Below are 11379 nucleotides of genomic sequence, written 5' to 3'. Positions count from 1 at the left end.
GGTAAATCCACCCACCATCCATCCACCACTAATCACTGACCACTCATCCACCCCAGATTCCCAAGGCCAAGTGGAAGAGTCCGGCTTAGGCTTGGTTGCTCGTCAAATTACTTTGTCAAGCGAGCCGCGACATTGAGAGAGAAAGATAGGAAAAATACCCTTCTCCCCCCCAAAAAAAAACCCGAGAGAAGCCCGGACGGGGCGAGCGATGCATGCAACAACGCATACAATCATACAAACCAGGTCTACAGAGTGCAGATACCAAGTTAGTGCTACCAACATGGCCATGGAACACATGCCTCCCCAGGCCTCGGCAAAATGACCCAGCGACTTTGGGAAATTCCTCATCCAGGCACGCCAACGACTAATCTTGGCCCAACTTCCAAGCCCGGGCCAACAAGGCACGTTCGTCACAGGACAAGGCAATCGAGCACCAAATAAAATATGTCCTTCTCTTATCTTCCTCCCGAGTTGAATACAGATCACGGATCGCGCGCCAAGCGGTTGTTTCCGAATGCATCCTGGTCGTGCGACGCGAGGGTCGGTCTTGACCAAAGCTTCTACCAATCCCTGTGCCACACAACGCTACGGTTACCATGAAGGAGGTCCAAGGCAACCTGGAAAAGAGGTTGAGAAAACACACAGACGCACGCTTGCAGAGTCCCAATTCGTCCCTTCAGATTCCTTGGATGTTTGATCTTCCACAGTGTTGACTGTTTCAACTCAACCACGACGACGACAATTCCCGCGACATGGCAAGGCGAAGAAGGAAAGGAACAGCATCCCCGTTCCGTCCCATCCCATCCATACCCCTTCGAATCAGGAAGAGACAGAGACACACAGAGAGCCACAGAGAAAGACCATGACGGAGAAACGTCGAATTGCCGACATAGCAGGGGTATCCGTACCTGGATTGTACCCACACCCTGGACAATTCCGCAGTTCCCACAGTTGCAGAACATTGATCCACCGATCCATTCAACCCAGCGCTGCCAATCCAATCCCGTCCCGTCTTCTTCTTCATCGATCCCAGCCAATGACGGCTCGGATATTCGTTGACATGCATTGGCAGGCCAAAGGTGGGCTAGCTAGTCTGCAAGGGATCCGCAAAATTGCCGTGTTTGTCGTGTGTCGAAAATTCCCGCCCACACGGCTGCTGCACCGAGACTGCGGGACTTTTTCTCCCAAAGCACCGAAGGTTGGATGGGATTTTCCAGGTTCGTCTGGCAAGCGCAATAGCATCGCTTTATGCAGCGACAGGACGACTGCAGAACACTCGAAAAAGGAAAGACGGGCAGTAGAACACGGCACCGAGAGCGAGTCCAGCTAGGTCAACCAGAGAGAGAGAGAGAGAGAGAGAGACAGACTTCCGGGGGTCCAGTTCCGCCATGTCTTGGCGACTTCTGGTTGGGGAGGCTTGGCTGAAGCTGAAGCTGGTCTCTTTTTACTGCTGTAGGCCCCGATTGTCTGTTCTCAAGTTCTGAGCAGACACACGAAGCCCCGTGGCTGGCCCGGCTGGGAGTTCTGTCACCACTATCATACTTTGGCGTGTACCTCAGCAATGACGATTTCCATAAACTCTCCTGGCCACCCTCTCCCATGCAGGTCCAGCACATCAATGGGACTTTTTCACAGCCGCAATCGACAAAGGGAAGAAGCAAAGGTCGGACGAAGATTGAGTTCCCAGGCGGGAGGACTGGCCACCAATTGGCAACGATGGGGAGAGAAAAGAGACACGAGAAGGATGAGAGGGAAGGGCAACACGGCGAAAAAAGAGCGAGCAAAAAGTGAAATCGCATAGGCTCGGCCACAGCCCGCGTATCTGCAGCTCGCAGCACGTCAAAAGAGAAACCCCACGGCAACTGAAGCTCCAGAACCCCTGTTCGATCGAGAGGATTGATGGGGATCGAGTGGGTTCCCTGGGGCTCTGCAGGGGCCCTGCCATTGGAGCAAGGGGACCCTCCTCGTCAGCTTGCTGCCCCAGGAACTCCTCTTCTTTTCATTCTAGCGTTGCTGCTAGTGTTTTCCTATCGTGGCAGGCATCTCCATGGAACCGAACTGGTGTCCACCCAGTGTGCCAGTGAGCCAGTGGTGCCCCCATCCATGGCAAAGAAATGGGCTCCAGCAATGCATTGCGCGAACGGTTTCCCTTCGATGCCGCACACACCAATGCACGATGTCCCTGAGTCGGAAAAGTCAGGACTCGCCTCCTCCTCCAGGCTTGGCTTGGGACGTTTGTGGCTCCTCCCACGAATGCCAGACGAGCATGACAAGCAGCAACGGGCCAGCGACAGCGGAGCGCGACTTCTTTGCAGCGTATTACGCCAGAGATTGCACACGGATCATCCAACGGGTCTCTTTCGCGCAAATCTCGCTTTTGGCCACGTTGGTCCAATGGCGTCTTCCCGGTTTCCCACTGACTAGTCGAGTCCTCACTTCCGCTCGCTCGTCGAGTCGTCGGAGGTCGGAGAGTAATTCACAGCTGGGTATCCGCGTAGGAGTCGTGGAAACTTCGTTGGAACGGGGTTCGTCGACAGGAGTGACCGGTCAACGGGCCGGCCGACTTGCCACATTGAACAGCAATCATCCATCCAGCTCCGTCTGGAACCATAATCCATCGTCATCTCGCCTCCGACTGCCATGCTGTCCCTATCTTTTCGTCGAGACTACTTGACTACTCTGTATTATTACACGCTGCCTTGCGTGCCGAGATGCGAGAACTAGGCAGATTGACGTATCCGTAGCGCTTCCACTTTCACCACACGCAAGCCAAGAGCAAGGCCAGTCAGGCCCTCCCCCAGGATACAGCCAGAACGAGCCAAGTGGCGTTCTTGACTTCCGTGGGTGAGGCATTTGATGGACGCCAGCCAGTCCGGTCGGTCAAGCCAGGTTCAAGCGCAAATGAGGACATAGGGATTATACACCGCGGGCACACCGCACAAGCTACAGTGCTGCACACGCATACGGCGCGTGAACGGGACCCCAATATCCCGCATCGTATGCGCTGCCCGCACTGCACAAAATCTGCCTCGTTTTTTTTTTTCTTGGCCCGCAACGTGAGTGACTTTGCAGGTTGAACGTCGCCGATTCATTTCCCACCCCCATCCAATATTGCGGTGATTTCTTCCCCATTTCCCCATATCCATAGGCCCCAACATTAATCAGTCTGTGTGTGCACATACTGAACGTAATTGGATAGTCACGGCACATGGCGTCAAACTGTCTTGTCTTGAAGTCTCCGTACCGTGGCAAGTAGAAACCACTCATACTGCTATTCCAGGAAATCCATACTCTTAATGCTACTACGATACCGTTGCACTCTTTGATCGAGGTTTGGTTTTGGGCTTGGCCGGGGGTAAAAAGGCTTGGCAGGTTTCTCCCCGGAGTATCTCGTTGGTCGGACTTGTTTTTTTATTCTTAATTTGGGTTAAAGATTTCCTCTGCAGTGCAGTGCCAGCGGTGAAGAGCTTAAAAAAAGAAATACGCTAACAGGTGTGTAGTGTAAGAGACAGAGAGGCAAGGCAAACGCGCAACACTTGAGGGATGGGATGGTTCACGTATAGCCTCAACTCAAGGCCCGTCGCGAGGCAGATCGCTTGACAGTGTTTCCGAGGAAAGACTTGGCGATGCTTGGGGGAGGGGCAGAGGCAGTGTCACAGTGAAAGCTCAGGGAGAGAGAGACACACACACAGAGAGAGACAGAGAGGGCTTTGACCGCCGCCTGTCACTTTCGTGTAATTCAAAACCCTACGAATCGTGAATGGACCACCCTCTTCACACGCAACCAAACACCCTTCGCCGCGGTCTATTCCGGGGATTTCTTGGCGCTGCTTACTGGAGTCTCGAGAGCCATAGCCAGACATAGACTTGCATCACCGCAGTCGAGGGCAAGACGAGGACATGACAATTGGAGTCTTGGCAGAGGCTCTATCCTAGATGCCCGTCCAAGTGCCCGTCCGCACTGTACAGCGGAAGCAAGACGGAGTTGGGAGTTGGGAGTTGGACGTTGCTAGTGGTGGTCCTTTGCCCTTCCCGCCTCGGCTCCTCCAAAAGGAAGTTTTCCGCCCCCACCACGCTGCATGCTGCAAAAGTAAGTAGTGCTGTGCAAAGTGGTTCTCAGTGCCGGTGCAGATGTGCAAAGAGGTCCAACAATGCAGCGTCGGTCTGCAAGTACTCCGTACATAGTGCAAAGTCGGGACGCGAAAGCGGGTGGATGCCAAGCGGAAAGGGTTCGCCGTACGGAGACTCCATTGTCGAGCAAGCCATCTGCGGTAAGGTTGATGGCGGGACTTCGGAGAGGTACAAAGATACCTACCTGTTTGGTGCTGGGTTGCTTATCGCGCGTGGACCAAGGCTTTCCAGGGTTCACCGGCTTAGAGGTTTTGGACGTGGAATTGGGGAACGAGGCGGCGGCGAGTTAAGTCACGTGATGTGGGTTTCGGAGCAGAGCTGAAACTGTCGCGACGACAAGGGGCCGGACGAAAAGAGATGGGGAGTGGAGGACAAAGAGTACGTATTGCGAATACCTCACACGGTACGTAGCCCCGGGACTCTCTCTCTCTCTCTCGACTCTCGACTCTCAAGTCTCTCACTCTGGAGGGGTCAAAGGGGGGTGCGGTCGTCCAATTGGAGGGGCAATGGAAAGGAAATCCTCCCCTTCAGACCCCCCCCCCCTCCCCCTTCCAAGTCCCGACTCCCGACTCTGGTCTCTCTTCTCTCTGCTCCAACTCTCCCAGTCCCAGTCCCTGATAGTCAAACGTCTCTTGTTCTTTCAACCCACGGAACATGTCCTTTAGCAGGGGGGTGTGTCCGGGTCCGCGCTCAACGTGGACTAGACAGATGGGACACTTCCTCACAACCGAAGGAACTCTGGAGACTGCAGACTGGAGACTGGAGCTCGACTTTTTTGCGGCGGCGCGCGGGGGGTTGCCCGAGAACAGAGGTGAACTACGAATACTCCGTACGGTGCAGAGCTCGACGAAATCTCGGAATTATGTCTGTGTCAAGTACGTAGCGTACCTAGTGTATCGGTATCCGTACTGGTAGTAGCTCCTCTTCTTTCTGACCTCGTCTGTCTTTTTTTCCCTCAAATCTTTTTTATTGACGTGCCCAGCAAGCGGCCAGCCCAGCCCAGTCCATCCCGCCATAACCACCACCCCCCCTAGGACACGCCGTGTAGTACTACTGAGGCATTTTATTTTTGTATCATAGAGACTTGAACTTGACCCCCATCTTCACCCTCAACCCCCATACAATGGCAAGTCACTGCAGAGTTTCTTCCTCGAAACGCACGACTCACGCTGGCTTCCCCTTGTTGTCAGATATCCATCCTCGCATCCTGGCAGATGAGACAGCGAGTTGTCTCTGTCTTGATAGGTCGGCCCGTCTAATGGGGCATCTGGGGGACCAAATTCACGCTAGAAGCTGGCCAATATTCTTCCACACAGAAAGAGGCTTGGCCCCAAAAAAAGGCACGAGACATGGAAGTGAGAGAGACGGAGAAAGAGAGAGAGAGAGAGATAGCACGGCGTGACTACTCACACGTACACGAGAGAGAGAGCGAGGCAAGCAAGCCCGCCAGCCGCAAGCCGCAAAGCTAATGGAAAGGAACGCGGGTCCCAAAGGTCCCCACGTCCAACGCCGTAGTAGGCTGGATTGCCCTGCCAGCCAGCTCGTTCTAGTGTAGCTCCCCAGTTGTTCGGCACGAAGTCCTCGTCTCTTGTCTTGTCAGTGTCTTTCTAGCGGCAGCTAAGCTGTACTTCGTACACAGTGGTACATACTGGCAGTGACAGACAGACAGATAGACAGACAACGCCTTTCTCGCTCCACAGTTTTTTTTTCTTCTCTCGCTCTTTGCTCCTAAGTACTGCTGCTGCTCCTTCTGCTCCTACTTGTTGCGCCAGACGTTTGCCCAGCGGCAAAAATGTCCCGTCGTCTCTACTCTGTATCCGTACCCTTGCTCGAAATAGCATCGACGTCGCTCGCCCGGTCACAGTGTGTGGGTTTTTCCCTCACCCGCATCTGTTTTGATGCTTGCAACTTCTTGGCGTTGATCCGAGCAAGACGGGGTACGCAGCTACACGCCGGTCCCTTGTTCACACACACACCTACCACACAGCTCACACACGCCGACGCCGCGGTCTCTTGCCTCTCGTCTCGTTTCTTGCCTCTCCATTGCCGCGCGAGGGTAGGTACCAAAGTACGGAGAGTATGGAGCATGCCACAATGCCAGTCTACCTTTTTTTTCCCCCTTCCACACTGGGGGCCGTGGCCCATACCCTTCCTTACCTTGCCTTGCCTTGCCTTGGTCCCATCTTCTTGTTCCCATCCGCGGAACCTCTTCGACCAGTCCGGCCTCGCCGTTTGACAGATGTAATATAATATGCCCCATTCTCCCACCGTGATTCATGTCTCTTCTGGCTTAGCCTTCTTCCTCACCCTGCTCTGCCCCTCCTTCCTCTCTCCTCCCTCATCCTCTACCTTCCTATATATACCTGTCCTGCGCTCGCCTCTACTACCCCTACAGCTGGACTGTATTCCTTTTCCGTTGTTCTATGGCACCATACAAAATGGCGGGCTTAATAGGAAAAGGAGGCAACAAGCACTACCCTCAACCCATCAACACCGAGGATGACGACCAGGACCTCGAGACCGGCAACTTCATCCAGGAGCGCGCCAGGAACAACCGGGTTGATGGCGGTGCTGGCGAAGGCGGTACCAACGAGGAGTACAGATCGTAAGTCTTTCTTCTTCACCATCACCCCCAAAAACCAGTCTTACACGCCATTGGCTCTTCTCCAAGTGCCAATGGCTCAGAATTCTCTCTCCAATGTGACGCTGGCGACTAACACCGCACTTTTCACCACAGTCTGATCAAGTACATCGACACCTACCGGGACCCCAACGCTGAGGTGGAAGAGACCGAGGCGGCCACAACCAAGAAGGTGCCAGCATGGCAATTCTGGAAGAAGGCCACCCAGGAGGGCGCCGGTGCCAGCGGCTTCGTCACTCCCGCCGACTGGCTCAAGACCGACATGAGGCAAGGTCTTGACCCCACGGAAGTCGAGCGCCGCAGAAAGTACACCGGCTGGAACGAACTTACCACCGAGAAGGAGAACATGTTCCTCAAGTTCGTCGGTTTCTTCCGCGGTCCCATTCTCTATGGTAAGCACAAGCCAACAACCACTTGACTGCAGTCTGCGGCATGGACTGCATGAAACACCAAGGGCAAAACGCTAATTCTCAATGCAGTCATGGAGTGTGCCGCTATCCTCGCCTTTGCCCTGCAGGACTGGCTTGACGCCGGTCTGATTGTCGCCATTTTGTTGCTCAACGCCGCTGTCGGTTGGTACCAGGAGAAGCAGGCTGCCGATGTCGTCGCCTCCCTCAAGGGTGACATTGCCATGAAGGCTCGTGTCGTCCGCCAGGGCAGAGAAGAAGACATCCGCGCTCGTGAACTCGTCCCCGGTGACATTGTAGGTCGTCTCATCTCGGTTATCGCATCGGCGATCCAGGGAAAAGCCAATCTTACTTACACGGACTCTCTCTAGATCATTGTCGAGGAAGGCCACGTCGTCCCCGCCGATTGCCAGCTTATCTGCGACTACGAGAACCCCGCCGGCTACAGCGCCTACAAGGCTGAGCTCGAGGCTCAGGATGTCATGTCCCCCCGCCGCGAGAAGTTCGAGGAGGGTGATGAGGAGAACGCCAACCCCGCCCTCGGACACTCCATCGTCGCCGTTGACCAGTCTGCCATGACTGGTGAGTCTCTCGCTGTCGACAAGTTCATGACCGATACTTGCTACTACACCACCGGTTGCAAGCGCGGCAAGGCTTTCTGTATCGTCACCCACGGCGCCCAGGCCTCTTTCGTCGGAAAGACCGCCTCCCTCGTCCAGGGCGCCCAGGACCAGGGTCACTTCAAGGCCATCATGAACTCCATCGGTACTACGCTTCTCGCCCTTGTCATCATCTTCATCCTCGCCGCCTGGATCGGTGGTTTCTACCGCTCCATTGAGGTCTCTGAGGAGGGCACTTCCGTCAACTTGCTCCACTACGCCTTGATTCTTCTCATCATCGGTGTCCCCATCGGTCTGCCTTGCGTTACCACCACCACCTTGGCCGTCGGTGCCGCCTACCTCGCTGAGGAGAAGGCTATCGTCCAGAAGCTTACCGCCATTGAGTCCCTTGCCGGTGTCGACATTCTCTGCTCCGATAAGACTGGTACCCTTACTGCCAACCAGCTGTCCGTCCGCGAGCCCTTTGTCATGGAGGGAGTCGACATCAACTGGATGATGGCCGTCGCCGCCCTTGCCTCTTCCCACAACATCAAGGCTCTCGACCCCATTGACAAGATCACCGTTCTCACCCTTAAGCGCTATCCCAAGGCCAAGGAGCTGATCTCTGACGGCTGGAAGACCGAGAAGTTCACTCCCTTCGACCCCGTCTCCAAGCGTATCACCACCATCGCCACCCACCGTGGTGTCCGCTACACTTGCGCCAAGGGTGCCCCCAAGGCCGTTCTCGCCCTCACCGACTGCACCGAGGAGCAGTCCGCCCTCTTCAAGGAGAAGGCGGCTGAGTTCGCTCGCCGTGGTTTCCGTTCCCTCGCCGTCGCCGTCAAGGAGGAGGATGGCCCCTGGGAGATGCTCGGCATGCTGTCCCTCTTCGACCCCCCTCGTTCTGATACCGGCCAGACCATCCTCGAGGCCCAGGCTCTCGGTCTCCAGGTCAAGATGCTTACCGGTGACGCCCACGCCATCGCCGTCGAGACCTGCCGCATGCTTCAGCTCGGTACCAAGGTTTACAACTCCGACAAGCTTCTTCACTCCGACATGGCTGGCACTTCCATCCACGATCTCTGCGAGCGTGCCGACGGTTTCGCCGAGGTGTTCCCCGAGCACAAGTACCAGGTCGTCGAGATGCTTCAGCAGCGTGGTCACTTGACTGCCATGACTGGTGACGGTGTCAACGATGCTCCTTCCCTGAAGAAGTCTGACTGCGGTATTGCCGTCGAGGGTGCCACCGAGGCTGCCCAGGCTGCCGCCGATATCGTCTTCCTTGCTCCCGGTCTCTCCACCATTGTCTCCGCCATCAAGCTGTCTCGCCAGATTTTCCAGCGCATGAAGGCCTACATCCAGTACCGTATCGCCCTTTGCCTGCACTTGGAGATCTACCTGGTCACCTCCATGATCATCATCAACGAGACTGTCCGCGCCGACTTGATTGTCTTCCTTGCTCTCTTCGCTGATTTGGCCACTATTGCCGTCGCTGTAAGTATCTGTCTCACGCAACACATTCACTTCATGTCACTAATCAAACCAATAGTACGACAACGCCCATTTCGAGAAGCGTCCCGTCGAGTGGCAATTGCCCAAGATCTGGATTATCTCCATCGTTCTCGGCTCTCTCCTCGCTGCCGGCACCTGGATTCTCCGCGGTACCATGTACATCACCGAGGGTGGTGTCATCCACGACTACGGTTCCGTTCAGGAGATTCTCTTCCTCGAGATCTCCCTCACCCAGAACTGGCTCATCTTCGTCACTCGTGGCTTCGACACCTTCCCCTCCTTCCAGCTCATCGGTGCCATCGCCGCCGTCGACGTCCTGTCCATCCTCTTCTGCGTCTTCGGTTGGTTCTCTGGCGGCCGCGGCGAGCCCGCCTCCCCTCCCTCGCTCAACAAGTTCCTGTCCGAGAACGGCCGCACCGACTTCGTCACCGTCTGCGTCGTCTTCGTCTACTCCGTCGCCGTCACCATCGTCATGGCCCTGGTCTACTACGTACTGACCAACCTCCGGGTCCTCAACGACATGGGCCGCAAGAAGCGCAGCGTCACCGACACCCTCATCGAGAACGTCCTCACTCAGCTGAGCAAGGTCGCCCTCGAGCACGAGAAGGACGACAAGGGCGAGCGCTTCTACATTGCCAACCGTGCCGTCGTCGAGGAGGGCTAAGCGTCCTGAGTCGAGCAATTGGAGAGAGTTTCGACCAAAACATGAAAGAAATCAAAAAAATCAACACAAAAATTAGACATCATGTTATTAGGAGCGCGCGCGGCAGAGCAGTCACAAACAAAGCGTGTTTTGAACGGCATCGAGTTTCACAACAAAAAATCCATTTCTGAAATCATTTTTTTCCATATCCCACTATAGAGAAAGAAGAAGGCGATGATACTTCTTAGGTGCGAGGAAGAGAGAAAGACCAGCCAAAAGGGAAAGGCGAGGGACACACCAACCTCTAGATGACGCGCTTGGTAATATTTGGCGACATCAACACGACTGTCACTAATGACCCATTTTCACGAGCAGTTTTCTATAATGTAACAAAAAGACCATCATGTTCATTGTTGTGGCGTTGATCGGGTCAAGGGTCGGTCGGTTAATTCAATTAAATCTGAACAAGTTAAAACAAATCTGCGAGTTCCTTCAATCGTGACATGTATGCAATCTTCTCAACTCGATATCACACTATGACATTGTCATGTATTTCAACTACGATTCAAAGCCCAATATCGCTCCCTCGGGAGACTCACAACATCCTTCGGCCCGATCTGTATCACAGGGCGAGAAAAAGACAGCCCAAATCCCAAGAGTCTGAGACCTGAAGAGAGACCCTGGACACCCTTGCTTCCCGTCCGAGAAGTAACACCCCATTGGGCCTAACCTACACAGTTCAACCTTTTCCGCAACTACGGCTGTTTCTGGCTACCAGACACTCGGACCGCTTCATGCGTAAGCCGTCCTCCTCTTCCTCTTTTCTCTCTCTTCTCTCCCCATCGTAACCTCTCCGACCTTCGGACTTTCTCCCGTGTTGTTGGGAACGCCGTGCAGGATGAGTGGTTGGTGGCCCATGTTCCCACCCTCTTTGACGACGGCCAAGATCCGTCCACCGGCAATCTTTTCTTCCCTCGAGTCGGGACGACGCAGGAGGAGGGATCTGGAGGGTGGGCGCGAGGCGGCGAGGATGAGAGAGGCGAAAAGGCGAGAAGCGGGAATCCCGGGATGAGAGTTTAGGCATGATGGCATTGAGACGTCGGGCTTGCCCCCTTCCCCCCTCCTTCTCACACTCTGTGCGGTTTGTTAGCCGTTACTCGTGTGTATGCCTTACGACATCCTGATGGATGTTCCTGATGGATGACGAAGACCATTCTTTTTTTTCCCCTGTGTCCCAGCTCTTTCTGAATCACGCTTTTCTGATTCACGGGTCGATCGCTCCAGTCAGATACTTTCTCAACCCCTTGAATCCTACCCGGGTCAACCGATAACGCGAGATGCCCGAGGGGGTCCAAGGGGTGGTGCGGATGGGCCAACACTTGGTCAAGACTGAAAAGAAGCCTTTTTCTCGTCTCCTCTCCGTATTCTCATTTTTCCCCTCACACC

The 11379-nt window shown here is 54.9% G+C and overlaps 4 protein-coding genes across 4 annotated transcripts; 3 read left to right on the top strand and 1 right to left on the bottom strand.

Moving 5' to 3' along the window:
- Positions 1–748: 748 nt before the first annotated feature.
- On the top strand, positions 749–1330 carry CPAR01_13972 (uncharacterized protein; the record flags this gene model as incomplete). Its single annotated transcript, XM_060498224.1, has 1 exon — positions 749–1330. A coding segment is annotated over one exon (582 nt), but the record flags the coding sequence as incomplete, so codon positions are not given.
- A 1-nt stretch (position 1331) lies between these two features.
- CPAR01_13971 (uncharacterized protein) lies at positions 1332–1799 on the bottom strand (the record flags this gene model as incomplete). The annotated part of the gene is made up of 1 exon (XM_060498223.1): positions 1332–1799. The coding sequence occupies one exon, from the start codon at positions 1797–1799 to the stop codon at positions 1332–1334; it is 468 nt and encodes a 155-aa protein (XP_060342957.1).
- Positions 1800–2253: 454 nt separating this feature from the next.
- On the top strand, positions 2254–2424 carry CPAR01_13970 (uncharacterized protein; the record flags this gene model as incomplete). Its single annotated transcript, XM_060498222.1, has 1 exon — positions 2254–2424. The coding sequence occupies one exon, from the start codon at positions 2254–2256 to the stop codon at positions 2422–2424; it is 171 nt and encodes a 56-aa protein (XP_060342956.1).
- Positions 2425–6569: 4145 nt separating this feature from the next.
- Positions 6570–9954, top strand: CPAR01_13969 (plasma-membrane proton-efflux P-type ATPase; the record flags this gene model as incomplete). The annotated part of the gene is made up of 5 exons (XM_060498221.1): positions 6570–6736; positions 6869–7164; positions 7252–7475; positions 7551–9272; positions 9328–9954. The coding sequence occupies 5 exons, from the start codon at positions 6570–6572 to the stop codon at positions 9952–9954; spliced, it is 3036 nt and encodes a 1011-aa protein (XP_060342955.1).
- Between the last annotated feature and the right edge of the window lie 1425 nt (positions 9955–11379).

The sequence above is a fragment of the Colletotrichum paranaense genome, assembly GCF_030867605.1.
Source record: "Colletotrichum paranaense strain IMI 384185 chromosome Unknown Scaffold_14.1, whole genome shotgun sequence".
NCBI classification, from domain to species: Eukaryota; Fungi; Ascomycota; class Sordariomycetes; order Glomerellales; family Glomerellaceae; genus Colletotrichum; species Colletotrichum paranaense.
Note: the sequence above shows the minus strand (reverse complement) of the source record. Positions and strands in the feature narration are given on the sequence as shown.